Genomic DNA, 15,833 nt, shown 5'->3' with positions numbered 1-15,833 from the left:
ATCAGTATTGTTTTTCGGTGAAGTGCCCCTTTAAAGGCTGGGCAATACATCCTTATTATTGTTTATTGTCTTCAACTTGTGTGAGGATTGTATTGTATTTTAATACTGTGAATATTTATATACAATTTGTCCAAATTAATAACAGTTGGTAAAATTTCGCACAAAATAAAGATTTTATTTGATTTGCAAAGTGATTTTTTTTTATCTAGGCAGAACTAACTGCCTGTCATTTCCGTGATTTGAGCCGGTATCAGTAAGTAAAGAGTGAAACCTTGAAACCCTCTTCTTTTATGAATACTACTTTGACGGCATCTATTAGGGGTGCACCGATATGAAAATTGGCCACCGATACCGATTGTTCAACTAACACAATCGGCCGATACCGATACCGATACTTGTGGCAAAAAATAAGTATTTTTAATTTTTTTTGATATTTTTTTTAATATATATATATTTTTTTAATGAAACTACTGTATATTTGTATGTGTATGTTTGTATTTGTAGGCCTCTTTACTTACTTAAAAAAAGGAAACATAAAGAAATATGTTTATGGTATCACTGATCCCTCTCCCAGTATCGTCTGGCGGCCTGCAGAGGGATACTATTTTCTCAACCAGAGCTTTCAACCAATGCAATGGAACCATTCTGGCGGCCTGCAGCGGGATACTATTTTCTCAACCAGAGCTTTCAACCAATGCAATGGAACCATTTTGATTGACAGTCGATTCGGCCAATTACGCCACACCGCTAGCACCCACCTCCTGCTGTTCTTACCACCAATCGGCAAGCGTTTATTCATTTTCTACTTCGGGGCATGCCGCCATTGATCTGCTTGCGAGAATGCGAGTCAAACTCAGAACCACAACAAGCTAATACATTAGCTGCCCGGCAGTGCCCGCCGACCAGCGCGCTCCACAGGATGGCCAAACGAGACACAATGATTTTACTGCAACAAATGTTATAATAAAACAAAGCCTTTCTATACATTTGTCTGGTTGAAAACTTTATTAACAGATTGCAGAATGTGTAGTTGGGTACGGAATGAGCAACGGAATGGAACCGAGCTATGAACGGCTTGCTTGCTATCTTCGGGTAAATACTATGCTGATGTAATTGAACGTGTAACTAACTATATAACGTTAATGCCACAAAACGAATGTTTGTGTCATTTTAACAGCAGATACTTTCTTAAATGCCATCCTCCCGACAGAGCGGTGTTGATGGGGAGCTCTGATGGGTTCGCTTGGTTGTGTTATTAGCATTGAACAGCTAACCGAAAGCTAGCGTTAACTAATGTTAAAGGTTTAGCCATAACGTTACGTTGGCTAAAGTTGGGGCTATTCATAATCCAGCAATAATGGCTGCAGACCTGCAAGTACAAGTACAGCAAAGTTGGCAAAGGAGTATTCCAACGTAAATCACATTTTCACCAGTAACGTTAGTCTTCTGCCTCCCGGCTATGAACGGACTCGGAGTAATGCCTTGCTGCTATGGGTAATAATAATATGCTGATGTTATTGTCCGTGTAACACTAACTATATAACGTTAATGCCACAAAACGAATGCCTTGTTAATCATAAATAGTAACTTTGATACAGTAGCTTGTGTGTGTGTGTGGGGGATGGCGGGCGTTGTGCAGGTAGGTCGCGAGTGAACTTTTTTTTTTTTTGCCTTTTGACGCTACACAAATTGATGGTTAGTTATCGGCGACTGCTATCGGCACATTTGAGCTTATCGGCCGATAGCAGTCAACAAGGCACTTATCGGCCGATACCGATACCCGACCGATATATCGGTGCACCCCTAGCATCTATATATTAAATAATCACACCTATAATTAAATAATCACATCTATATATTAAATAATAACATCTATATATTAAATAATCACCTATAAATTAAATAATCACATCTATATATTAAATAATCACATCTATATATTAAATAATCTCATCTATATATTAAATGATGACATCTACACATTAAATATCACATCTATACATTAAATATCACATAATCACATCTATATATAATATTACATTATTCAAGAATATCAATTGACAGAGATTGCGTTCGTCACCAAACCCCGGAGCGGCTAGATTCGCCTGTTCGAATCCAGCTCACAGCTCCGGGGTTGTCACCGGCCGTTCACACTAATACAATTGGCAGTATTAGAGGGTGGGAGAAGCTGGCGGGGTGGGTCCGGGTCGTTGTAAACAGCGACTCCTACAGTTCGGTCAGGGCGCCTGCTAAGCGCGGATAGGACTTGAGTGGGATAGTGTGATCCTTCCACACGCTACGCCCTCTCAATGAGAATCCGCGCTGCCAGGTGAAAAGAAGCGGTTGATTGGCTGGACGTGTGTCGGAGGAAGCACGTGGTAGCCTCCACTCTCCCAGACCGACTGTGGGGGGTAAGTGCGCAGCGACCAGGAAGGGGATTGGGAATTGGCATAACGACTAACATTGGGATGGGAGAAAATCGGAGGAAAAATGGAGGGGGGAAAAATATCAAAAAAAAAAAAAAATAATATCAATTGAAAGTTTACATTTGATATCACACTTCTCATTATCACATGGTTAATATGAAAAAGATCAATTGGATTATGTAATCTATCGATATTGGGGAAAAAATCCCTGAAGCTAGAGAAAAGAGGCTACACCATCATCATCACCATCACCATCACCATCACACTGCCTGATTCCTCAAAGCCCTGTCTTGACTCATCCTTCACTGTCCACTCCATGCACACATCAACACCCATCCCCAAGCGGACACTTCAGGGGGCATTAGCAGGAGGACGGCCCAATGGTGGCTAATGCCCTACTAGCACTGTGCTTAGGTTACCTCAGTCAATAGGGGCCTTAATGGAACAAAGCCATTTAGCAAACCGGTATCGGTAATGTGAACCCATTGGCTTGCTGTTCAAAGAGGAGACACTGTAACATTGTGCAACCTGAGGGCGAACACAGGGCCTTGCTACGTCTCCCGTGTTAACCATCAGCTCATTTCAAGTTCCTCGTTTCAGGTGAGCTCAACTGAGCTGTTTTTCAGACATCTTGTGTAATTGTACCTTTATTTAGGTTCACTGAGCATGGAAACTCTTATTCAGCAACACCTTGCTTCACACTCACATTGACACTGTTGGCCACTGAGCAGCTCCACCGGAGCAGTTAGCCGGGGTTAAATGCCTTGCTCAAGGAAATTTCAGCAGTTGGTACTGAGGTACAGGAGAAAGCTATTCATTCACTTCCCCGCTCAGTTTTTTCCTGTCAGTCCAGGGAATCAAACTGGTGACCTTCCAGTCACAAGCCCGCTGCCTCCCAGTCCCTTCCTATGCTACCCCCCCCCCCCCCCCCATATCATCGACTACATTATTGACATGTACTTACTGAAATCTAGGGCACGGAAGACACACACTTGACTCTATCTTGGTGTCAGGAGTCTCTTCAGGCCTGAATATGATGCATTAATTTACATTTTAGCTGACTCTTTCATCCCAAGGGAGTCGGGGACTTACAGGTTCTGTACAACAAGTCAGCAGGAAGGGTACAACTCTGGCAGCTAAGGGTAAGTGATATTGTTTGTCATATACCGGTACATATGAGTGAGAGACCGTCCATTATATATATTTACACAATATCTCCTTTATTCTCATGGTAATCTCCTGGGATAACAACTAAGCACAGCAAAGAGACTCCTCCTACTATACCCATTCCCTCTCCTGCCTGTGGCCTAGAGTCCGGCTCAATGAATGTTGCTTGCGTCGCACTAGTTGGGTCCGTTCAGGTCACGTATCATAAATCATAAATACCAGTCACGCCGGCACTGTTGTTCTGGCATCTTGAGCCGACGCAATCCAAGCACTGAGGTGGGATTTCAAGGCTTTTCCTGGTTACAAACTGAACATCTACTTGTGTGACGTGTTAAAGAGAGAATAGCAGAGGCTACGTCTGCCTAACACACCATCAGAAAGACCACATACACAGACAATGCCACCGCCCACCCCAAGGTTTCCGTTAACCGAATTAATTCGTTAATTTACTGGAAGAATCTGTTGAATTCTGACATATTTAAATCTCTCGTGAAAATAATTCCAGAGTGGGCCAAACTAGCCAAGGTAGCCTGTTTGATCTCCTCTCCAGTGTGCCAGCAGAGAGAGGGTTCTCACTCTATTCCTTTCATCCCAGAACTGTGGCTCAGCGCTGTCCGTGGAGCTGTCCGTGGTGCTGAACTCGCAAGACAGCACCCCCAAAATTACCTTTTTCCGACGATATTGAGATTGTTATATTTTGCTTCCTAAACATGTCTTCTATGAAACTAGTGACAATAAAATGTCAATAACACACATTTAGTTGTTTATTTGACTTCATTTTGCCTGATTGCATCCATAAATGTGCACATATTTAATGGGGAAGTGCCTCATTTGCATATATAAACATAAAATTCAGAAAACTTGCAATATATTTTTTCTTAGTTTGTATGTACATAACAAACTGGGAAAGTTTCATAGTGATATCTATTCAAGTATTTTTGTCCCCTATTAGGGGGTGCTGTCTCACCTGTCTAAGAACATCCACTCAATTGTTCTTAAGCTAGATAAATACAGATACATTTTCAGCACAATTTCGGACCATTTGTCCAGGTCCAGGACATTGCAATATTACTGGACACGTGGACCAGCAAGGAAACCCTGATCCCCCCTGAAACCCTATTGTTGTTAAAGCTGGTCTATACAATTGTACCCAAAAAAACTTTTTGTTATATTTGTTGAAATGCTATTATCATTCCGACAGCCCACTGAAATATAACAGAATCAAAAAGGAAACACACAAATCCATTGTTCTATTCTCCTCTGATCCTAAAATAACCGCTACCAATAATTTAGTTCGGACCGAATGCAATGATTGGCCTGCCTGTCTAACTATGTCCTACGTCACTGGTGCCTGCATGCTGCCAGCCAGTCTGGGCAGTGGAAGGCTAGCACTATAGCTAATGCTGCAGCTAGTAGCTAATTGGAACTACCCGTCTAACATTAGATTTTTTTCTTTTCTTTTTTACTTATGGCAGACAACTTTCAAGCCCCACTTCCACCTTCAGAAGCTTCCACTGCGAAAGAAGCTAAAAGAAATACCTTTTTGAAAAGCCACAACAGAAAAGCTGCTGGATTAAGACTAGGGATGGGAATCGAGAATCGGAATCGATTGGGAACCGGTTCCTAATTGTCCGATTCCTGGAATCGCATGCCTCCGTGACTATCAATTCCTCTTATCGATGCCATGTTTTTCCGACAGTTGCGCATTTAAAAACAATAACGTTGGGGGGGCAGGTGGCGCACGGAGATTACGTTCGTCACCAACACCGGGAGACACTAGGATTCGCCTGTTCGAATCCAGCTCCCGGCGTTGCTATCAGCTTGGCTGTCCTCTCACGCTGATACAATTGGCTGTATCAGGGGGTGGGAAGCTGAAGGGTGGGTCCTGGGCGTTGTGGACAGCGACCCCTACAGTTCGGTCGGGGCGCCTGCTCAGCGAGGGTTGGATCTGAGGAGAGATAGTGTGGCCTCCCACACGCTACACTCTCCCCGGTGAGAACCTGCGCGGCCAGGTTGGCCTGCCCCAGGCTGCACATGCGTCGGAGGAAAGCATGTGACAGTCTCCGGTCTCCCGGACCAACAGTAGGGGAAAGTACGCAACAACCAGGAAGAGTGGGATGGGAGAAAAATCGGGGAAAAAGGAGGGGAAGAAAGATAATAAAATAAATAAAAAAGAAAAAAAATTACGTTAGCGCCATGCATGCAGCCATAGCAGACTATTTGATTCCTTGACTAGGAAAACCTAAAGGGCTCGATATTGCGACCGTTTTGTGTGTGCAGTGAAAACTGAAAGTACTTTGCATCCTAGTCATTCATTTACATGGTAAAGTACGTTAGCCGCTAGCTAGTTAAATAGCCATGCTCATTGCAGAGAGAGACAGAGAGAGAACACTGAGCTGGCCTTTATTTATACAGGTAAGTTATTGCTAACAAATTATCTTTTGCAATAACAACCTGTTGAATGCAACTACAGTTCAATAGATTAAATTAGTTCTCAAATACATTATTTTATTTAAGTGTATACCGGTAGTTCATTTATTTTTTAGTTTTTGTATTTTTCTGACATGGTGGCTCAACAATAAATGATAAATGACAATCAGAAATGTCAAGTTGCCTGTTGTTATTCTAACCAGCTTAGTTCTGTTGCATTTCCAATTTATTTATTTAAAGTATAAATGTAGCAGGAATCGATAAGGGAATCGATAAAGAACTGGATCGATAAGCAGAATCGATAATGGAATCGTATCGATAAAATCTTATCAATTCCCATCCCTAATTAAGACAGGGCTAAGACCAAAGTGAACATCGTCACAGCTTTTCAGAGATGGCATCAACTGGTTTTTAATTTTCCTTTAAGGCGAGACACTGCAGGTGAATAGTCAAATATACTTTTTTTGTTGATTTTGAGATTTTGTTATATTTTGCTTCCTAAACATGTCTTCTATGAAACTAGTGACAATAAAACGTCAATAACACACATTTAGTTGTTTATTTTACATCATTTTGCCTTATTGCATCCATACATTTGCACATATTTAATGGAGAAGTGCCTCATTTGCATATATAAACATACATTTCAGAAAACTTGCAATATATTTTTTCTTAGTTTATATGTACATAACAAATTGGGAAATTTTCATAGTGATATCTATTCAAATATGTTTTGCCTATTAGGGGGTACTACACTGTACTACACTGTTTGTAGCCTGTGTGTAGTTATGTTCAGTTCAATAACATCATTATTATTATTATTCAGTTATCAGGCATGTGTTTAGGTTGTCTATTACTAATGGTTTGATTAGGTATTGTGTTTGTAAATATCTATTTAAAAAAAAAAGTATGGCATTTTACAATACAGAACTTTGAAGGCGTTTTCCCAAAAATGAGTTTTAAGAGTTTTTCCTCATACTGAGCCAGAAATCTCCACTTCAGTAGCACTCGCATACACCAAACCTTCCAGTTCTATTCATATCTATGTTCTGAAGGTATTTAAAGAAGGGTTTGTTAATATCGCATTCATACCCTGATTTATATCACATTTATTCCTAAAAACATGGCGAAATATGTAATTTTACCATAAAAATGGACTGAATGGAGTATTTTCTGATTTATGGAGTGATAAAAAGAGATATCCAAAATCCCCTCTGTAATAACCTTTGGCTCTAATATGTCAACAAAATGAAACTATAATTTTGAAAATGGCTTTATCCAATGTTCAGATTTCTGTCCTGGAATTATATGCAAATTAGTGCATATTTAAGTAGATAATACCTCATTTGCATATTTAAACATACAATTTCAGAAAACTTGTAATACAAAACAGTCTTGTCTTAATATAAGTAGTCAACTGGGGAAGTTTCATTGTGATATCTATTAGTTAATTTTTTTACCCTATTCACCTGCAGTGTCTCCCCTTAATGTATAACGCTGCTTCACTCAGAGGGAGGGCTGAAGGGAGACGGCGGGTTTATGAGCTGTGGATTTTCAAATTGGGACTCACTCACTCCACAATCGCATAGACCAGCTTTAAGGGGAGAAGGACAAACAGGTGGGTGCTGCTTACTTTCCCCTCCAGGAGTGTTTGGTGGTGTAGAAACAGGCCAAGTCGTTGTTCTCTTTGACCACGTTCATCTTCTCACAGGACCTGCAACACAAGAGGAGCAGCGCAGGTCATATTATCGTCATGAATGAATCAAACTAAAAGAAAATAACAAACTTATGTTATTTCCTCATATTCAGTAAGTATCAAAGAGTTTGGCAGAGTAGGTGAATAAGTTCTTTGAGTGTAGACCTCAAGCACAGAATTGAAGATGCGAATTAAATTATACCGCATAGAAAAAAGAAAAAAATCTGATCCGAGGTTAGTATTTCATATACTGCTTCATCCACGTGGCCAATGTGGGGCGTGAGGTCCATTGAGGTTAAAGGTATAGTTCAGATTTTTTTGACTTTCTATTGGTTTGTGACTAACTAGCCGCAGCTAGTGTGAGGAACAGCGTAATTGTGCTGAGAAAGAACTCTACTGATCGACATCATCATTGGTAAGTAATAAACACCACCTCACTCGACCAAATCCGTGCCTCGGTTCTCGAGTTACATGAGGATGGGGGGGGACCCTGATGGAAACAAGACAAACGTCTTTCTCAGGTCTACATCCCCTTAACAATTGTACCCATTCTGCAATCTGTTAAATAAAGTTTTCATTCATTCATTCATTCATTCATTCATTCATTCATCATTCATCATTCAGGATATGTCAGGCAAGCATCCGTTTACGCTCCGTGCGTCAGATGACCACCCCGGACTCCCGACGCTCCAGAACTGCCAATCATCTGCTGATGGCGAAAATGATTGGTCAGCGTTGTAGCCAATAAGTGTACCTTTCCAATGATACCCCAGGTGGGGGTGTGCGAATAAGGGATCTAGGTGAAAGTTGACAAGCGAAAACCAGAAGTGAAAAACACTTCAGAATGAACGGCCGTGGATGAGGAAATGGATTTTCAAGAGCTTCTTTTTTCTTTTACACGGTTTACCCGGATCTCTCTCAAAGACTCATTTCTGAACAGATTTTTATCAAATTTTGACCTGTACTACATAAAAGTTCGGGCTATGGAGCCGCGGTATTTTCCAGCTTATACCTCTATCCTGGAATATTGGAATATGGAATCTTGCAACCACTACAGAAAAATGTGAATACACGGGCGGCTGAGTGGCGCAGTGGGCAAGGCTCTCGCCACTAACGCAGGAGATGCAGTGTTAGGGGTGGGAAAGCCGGTGGGTGGGGATTGGATGTTGTGGACAGCGACTCCTACAGGTCGGTTGGTGCGCCTGTAACAGCAGAATCCGGAAGTATCGGGGGCAGCGCGAGCCTCCCGTTACTCCTCGCCACTGAGAGATTGCGCTGTTCAGGAGAAAAGATGTGACAGCTGCCTCCTCGTGTACCGGAGGGGTCAGGGGACACGTGATGCAAGGCTTGGTCCTCACTGCAGCCGACCAGTGGGAGGCATAGTCTAGCAACGTTCGAGACAGGGGAGGGGAGAATTGAAGGGAGAATTGGCGAGGCAAAATTGGGATGGGAGAAAAATAGAAAATAAGGAGAAAAGTGGATACAAAATTAATTTTGAATACACAAGTTTAACTTCAACTCAAGTTCAGACCTCTGTTACTGTATTTCATTAGCACTAAAAGTGATTTTCCTTTTTTTCATTAGTAACTTCAGAATGTTATCTTTCAAAAGAGACCAGGCTCATGCATGTGCTATACAAGTATAAAGCTATGCTTTGCAAAAAAAGTATGCAGTCCTCACGTTCAAGTTAAGAAATTGCCACTTCTCTGCCCGCCTGTTAACACATCCTGCGCCAAAAACGTTGTACAATGTGTTTCAAGTTCATGCTAATTCTGCCAATCCACGGCGTACGACGTTATTGAGATAATATTTCATTTTTTCGCCATGTTATTCATATTTCCGTCACAGAGCCTGGTCTGATGCAGTGTGAGCCGGCACAACTCTGCAACGCTTCAATACTGCCCCCTGGTGGATGATCGGCGAGTTGCCAAACCGGAAATGGACGAGTCGATCTCGGTGCGTCTTCTAAATGCGTCCGGCCACTCGCATATTGTTGCGGGACTGTAGACACATGTCTGTGTGTAGCGATCGCTGCCATAACGCGATAATCGATACGATTTGGCCGTGTATTATGATTATACAAACCGGAAATGGATTTAGGCGATCGCCGTCAAATAAGTGGGATCTTTTTCCTCCAGTCTCATCGTCAAACGGTAAGAGGACGCTGACGTTACTTTCAGCCTGTTTGTTTATTATTATCCATGCAAACTGCTCTGATCAATATATATTAGGCATAAAAAAAATATTGTTTGTTTCCTGTTGGTTGTCAGTTAAGGCATGGGTAGGTAGGGAATTTATTTTATTTTATTTTTTTATTTTATTCTTTCCCACGGCGACTATGGATAGGGAATTTCTTTATTTAATTAAAATGTTCACAACAACATGGATGCATGTACTCTGCCAGCATGTTTAATATCCATAATACTAAAGGTTTGACTAAGATTTCTATGAAACTTTATTCAAAAAAAAAAAGAAAAAAAAAAGAATCAGAATTTTTTTATATATCATTTTTTTTTTTAAACTCATAAAATATATTGGGTCGCACCTAAATCGGCAGGGTCGGTCGGCAACCGGAAACAAACAATATTTTTTGTTATGTCTTATCACCCATACTACATAAAGCATTTAACGACGATCACGGAATTATAAACGACCCCCCCCCCCCCTCCGTTCTTCCGCGCATGATCAGTCATAATGTTTAGGATCATGTACAGTTGAAATTTTTAATATAGCGTGGATCGGCAACAAACGGCATTTGATAATCTATATATGCGTTTATGCCTATATCTCACATTCTAGGAATTACTGCAGAAAACAATAAAAACATATTTATATTGTAGACGGTATTTTCGTATGAATGTATGAATGAAAAAGTAAAACGTTCCTACATCCTGAACGATAGATAATCGATGTTGAATGGGCCATAGTAATGTCAATTTAGCAATACAATTTAAAAAGTTATAGCCCTGCAAAGAAGGTGAACATCTCCATAGACTTATAGTGCTGGCAGAGAATGGTATAAGATGCTCAAATTGCGTGGCAGGAAATGTGTTAAGAGGCTATGGTTAGGATTAAGGTCCACGTGAATCAGGCTGTAGAGGATGTAGACTACAACACTGAGGCTTCCTGATGGATTCTCCATAGCTATGGCTTTTCAACTACAAGGCCTTGAACCGACCAAAGCCACAGGGCATTATGATTATGTGCCCATGCCCTCCATATATTATGCAATTGACATAATCATCTCTCCTTCGACATCATCTGCTCTCTGCGGACACATTGTTTAAAGGCAAAGTGGGCAAGAGAGGCATACTTTCAGCCAGGCAAGGCCATAGCTGTCAACATTGGGATTTGAAAAATAATTGATATTTCGCCCAGCCCCCTTCCCCCCGGCCCCACCCCCTCCCAATGTAGTCTCCTCGCCCTCGTATGTATATTATATATTGTCTGCACTGCGCAGCCGTGGAATCGCGAGGCCATAGATTTAGAATAGATAGAAAGGGCACATTGTGGTGTATCATAATTAATTTGTTGAATACAATAGTATTTTTATAACGTTGACACAAATTAAAGAATATTTACACCAAGTTCTCTTTTACCTCTTATTTAATTAATCATTAATTTAATTGTAGGCACTGTTTATATTGTACATAGTCCTGTGTGTTGTATATTGTGTCCTGTGTTACTTTTGTGTTTATTGTCTCTTTCTATATACACCGTGGGAAGGGGGGCACGTAATTGAATTTGATACTGGCACATGGGTCTAATACAGCAATGGATTATGGGTAAATGCAACGTTAAAGCAGTGCCAATGTAAGACTGACTTTACATTAAACAAATGACAATAATATAGTATAAAGTAGGGTATTATTTGGACTAAAGAATGGTGTTGTCTCACCCTACTCGCATGTTGAGGGAGAGCACCATACATTATACACTGAGAAACCACGGCCGAGAGTGAGCTCTCTGGGAACAACCCCACATTGCCGGTATCTCTTCTCTGCCTTTTGTAGGTAGGTAGTTGTACAATGTAATACATTTCGCGCTAAACCACTCCTTTATCCGGTCGCTGTTCTTCTTCTTCTTCGGGTCGCAACCGTCTTCCAGTCTGACTTCCTGTGATAACGTTCTAATCTACACTGCTGCCACCTGTCGTCACGGAGAGGAATTGCAGCCATTTTGTAAACAATTTTTAAATAAAAAAAAAAACTGGAGAAATATGGGAAAATATTTTACCGGGATGACGGCGGGAAGGAAGGTTGAAATAAAGTACAATCCCGGGAAAAACGGGATGGTTGACAGGTATGGGCAAGGCATCACAGAAATACGGCCGGCTCAGTGAAATAGGCAGGACATGGACGGTCTTGAGAACAACACAACAGAGCGCCCTTTGAACAGGTCAACGGAGACTACTAGTGCAAAGAGAATATGGCCTATTGATCTTCTTGAAGCAAGTAGAAGACTGTTAGCCCGTCAGGGGTGGAAGATTAATTAACTAGGATCTAATAACTACCACAGAATTCGCATAGGACATGGCACATTCTCAGTTTATGACTAAAGTACAATATAGCCTGCCAACGCCTACACACATAGTTTAGCTATAGTATATCAACTATTTTGCTTGAAGTTTGCACTGCTGCAATACTCATGATGTGGGCTGCTGATATACCATACCCTAAATCTATTTTTCACTCTGCCCTGACGTAGACCACCAACTAGGAACCTAGTAGCTGACTCCCACCTAAAAGGACAATATACTTACCTTAGGCATACCGCACCTTATGTGAATACTGTATATTTCATCAGATCATATATTTAGCATTTAGCTTTTTAGCATTTTGTAGATTATATATTAGATTCGATTTAGATTGTTGGATTATTAGATTATATATTGCATATATTTAGCATTTCATTTTTTTAGATTATATATTAGATAGATTAGATTTAGATTATATATTGTAACTATATTTATTGTAGGGCAAATACAACAGAGGGCATACATACCCTCATCTTGCACCTTGTTGCCCATATGCGCATGTCCAGAGTTAATTATATTGTATAGTTTACAGTGCCTTTTTATTCTATTTTTACTTATCCACTGTACTATAATCCTGTGACCTGTACCTGTATGTCTTCTACTACCTGTACCTCCCCCATGCTGCTATGATGCCTGAATTTCCCCAAGGGGATCCAATAAAGGAATATCTTATCTTATCAAAGAGACCACATGCCACCAGGTAAACTGGTCTCTTCTTTGTCTCGTTTCTGTTACAGTTTGAACCCACCAGGGGCACCTTGAATACAAACTGAACATTCAACCTACTACACCGAGTATGCCATGTCTTTTTACTCAGTTCAAAAGGAGCAAAAGTGAAAATGTGCATTCGGAGAAGAAGAGTAGGGAGCAGTGGGAGCCAGGGAGAGGGCAGCTGCCTCCCCTCTCCATAGAGCGGTAGTAAGCTCTCTATCTGCTGCTGTCACAAGGGGAACCTGTGTCAGCACTCTGCACAGATCCTGGAAATAACTGACTCCAGGTTTCCTTCCTCTCTCAATGTCGGTTTGCAAATGAGGCAGGGAGCAGCAAAACAAATCCAAATTATGAAATCCACTGTTCATCAAGGAGGATGCTTGTCTGGCAATTACAGCTGTTTCCATGGCAAAGTGAGTGATACCCAAGTCCCAAAGGCTGTCAAAAAAAAGGTTTGATGTCATTAATCCACCAGTGCACTATGTCTGTGCTGGAGAAGGAATTCCTACATTCCTTAGCAAGCCTTTTCAGCAACTTTATTTTTTTTTATTATTTTTTTATCTGTCGGTCGGGTCAGTTAGTGGACAAAAATCTACCATCTAGCTAGCAGGCCACAGTTTTCGCCCTAGGATGCTGTAATTTGGCAGGGGGGTCAAGTGAGTGTGTGTGAAGGTAGGTGCATTCTTAGGTTCTTCACGAAAGTATAATAAATGTATCTAATCCAAAGCAGAAGGTTGGACGAAGTTAACAATAGGGAGATGTTAGAAGTGGTCATGGGACCCATGCTCTTCAAAGGGCACCAGTGCAGTTTAATTCAGTTACTGGGATGGGTGTATAAAAAGACCAAGGCAGATTCCAGGACCTGGTCATGTGATGATAGCCCTTCCCTGCAATTTCGCTGCTACATGCAGATCAATAGTAGCATGCAGAGCTTGAGAACGAACTGGATCCTGTAGTGGAGAGACCAGCGGACCTCAATAACGGCAAACACTAGGCCACAACATGAGGACCTCCCACAGAAAAGTCTCATGCTACTTTTTAGTCAGTGCCATCAGTGTCTACTAGTAGTGAAACATTTTTTCTGAGCAGTTCCAAAAAGCAAGACTTTAAAAGTCTCATTGTGTCTTTATCAACCACTGCTAAGGAAGGATCTCAAATAAAGCTCCATGTGGGACCCAGCAGGTGGTAATATGAACTGTGAAAAGTGAGTGTAGAACAAAGTATAGACCGAGTGCTGCTGCTGACTTTGCAGAGCATCGCCTGTCACTGTGTAACCTCTGTGGCAATAACAGATCAACGACTAGTCAGCTGTTGCATAGATATACTGAGTATGGTGTATGGTCCCTTCATCCCACCAGTCACCCCTTCCTGTCAACCAACAGTGCGGGCTCTTCTTGAAAGCATGTATTTATCTCGCTACTTGCAGCAATGACCCCAGCCTTAATAAGAATATCATATTAAGTCTTGAAAAAATACATTCCAAACAGATCAACCATAAACTATGGGATTAAACTACTGCCACAGTCCAATGAATGCATTTGAATGATCACATGAACGCTTTCCCTCTCAAGTAGTATCAAGCAAGCTTTGCCAATGCTATGCATTGAAAATGGGAGACCCTGATCTGATGTAAACAAGACGAAGGTCTTTCTCTGGTCTGCATCCCCTTAACAATTGTGTATTGAGCCGTACTGTATTGTACCCATTCTGCAATCTGTTAAAGTTTTCAATCAATCAATCAATCAATGACTCCGGATGTAAAATTATAGAAAAAGAATACACCTTTAACAATATAAATAAATAATATCAAAAAAGCCATGTGCGATTAAAAAAAAAACATTCAAACTATTTGGAACAGCTTGCCATCTCTGTGGATCTGCACTTTCATCCAATAAATCCCTCCACCAGCAGTCACTATGTTGTCCCACTGTTGGACTCTGTGTGCTGGCTAGCTGTCATGTAGCTCCTCGGTACCAACAGTGCAGCTACTATGTCTCTAACGTTAGCCAGCTCTGCCTCTGTCCACCAGGCCTGTTGTTGTGGCGAACTCAACGGAACGACAAGACCAGTCAGATGTGGACACTACATTCTACCAGAGCCAGGAAAGGCCTTTTAGAGACCCTTTCGTTGTCTTTGTTTTTTTACTGCCTACTGCAGAAAGGGCCATGGAAAGCTGACGTTATGCTAGCTGGTGGCTAACGTTAGCTAGCTAAATTAGCCAGGTTCTCCAAAGCCAACGGGATTCAATCAAGTAAGCGCAAACATGGAGGAGAAATGACTTGAGGCGAGAGTGTCAATCGCAGAAGTATTTACCTGTATATTCGCGACCGAATTCAATTTGTGTGTGTGTCCCTCAGCCCCCCACCCTCCTGTGAGTGTGGCTGGCGTGTCTCTGTTTCCCCCCAATCCGATGCTGAAGGTGCTCAAAGCTCAAGCTCAGTTACGCCGTCTTCTTCACTACGGGACTCAGGACGCTGCCATCATCCAGTTAACCCAAAGTGTGGCACCGCGCAGGCGCGAGGTCTGTCTGTCATGGGTCTGTCAGCTGATTGGTTTGTCAGGAAGTAACGACAGCGAAATATCTGATCCAGGATCAGCCGTTATCGTGCTTTCTTCTGGTTTGTAGAGCAACGGCTGGATACACGTTTCTGAAATATACTTTTAGGATGGCAATAATAGCCCCAGCAACTTTAAGTAGGCCTACATGAAGTGCATTAAGGGGCAGTTCCATCTGGCTACTTTTGCCTTGCCTACTTGGAGCTCAAAGGCGTCCCTTACTTACATCTTGGGAGGATCTAGGGAGCCATGGGGAGTCCAACTTTTAGGTTTACAATATCGACAAATGAAGATAATTAGACATTTATTG

At 41.6% G+C, this 15,833-nt stretch overlaps 1 protein-coding gene across 2 annotated transcripts in view; it reads right to left on the bottom strand.

Annotated features, from left to right (window-relative positions):
* Positions 1 to 15,415, bottom strand: part of dnajc13 (DnaJ heat shock protein family (Hsp40) member C13) — a 105,900-nt gene extending 90,485 nt beyond the window's left edge. For both annotated transcript variants that reach the window (XM_084326410.1, XM_084326411.1), the window contains exons 1-2: positions 15,281 to 15,415; positions 7,657 to 7,737 (exon numbers count right to left, since the gene is read on the bottom strand). In XM_084326410.1, coding sequence (XP_084182536.1) covers positions 7,657 to 7,724 — 68 coding nt within the window. In that variant the 5' untranslated portion in view covers positions 7,725 to 7,737; positions 15,281 to 15,415. The remainder of the gene's footprint in view (positions 1 to 7,656; positions 7,738 to 15,280) is intronic.
* Between the last annotated feature and the right edge of the window lie 418 nt (positions 15,416 to 15,833).

This window comes from Notolepis coatsorum (assembly GCF_963971535.1).
Source record: "Notolepis coatsorum genome assembly, chromosome: 12".
Taxonomy (NCBI): Eukaryota; Metazoa; Chordata; class Actinopteri; order Aulopiformes; family Paralepididae; genus Notolepis; species Notolepis coatsorum.
This window is presented reverse-complemented; position numbering and strand designations above follow the sequence as displayed.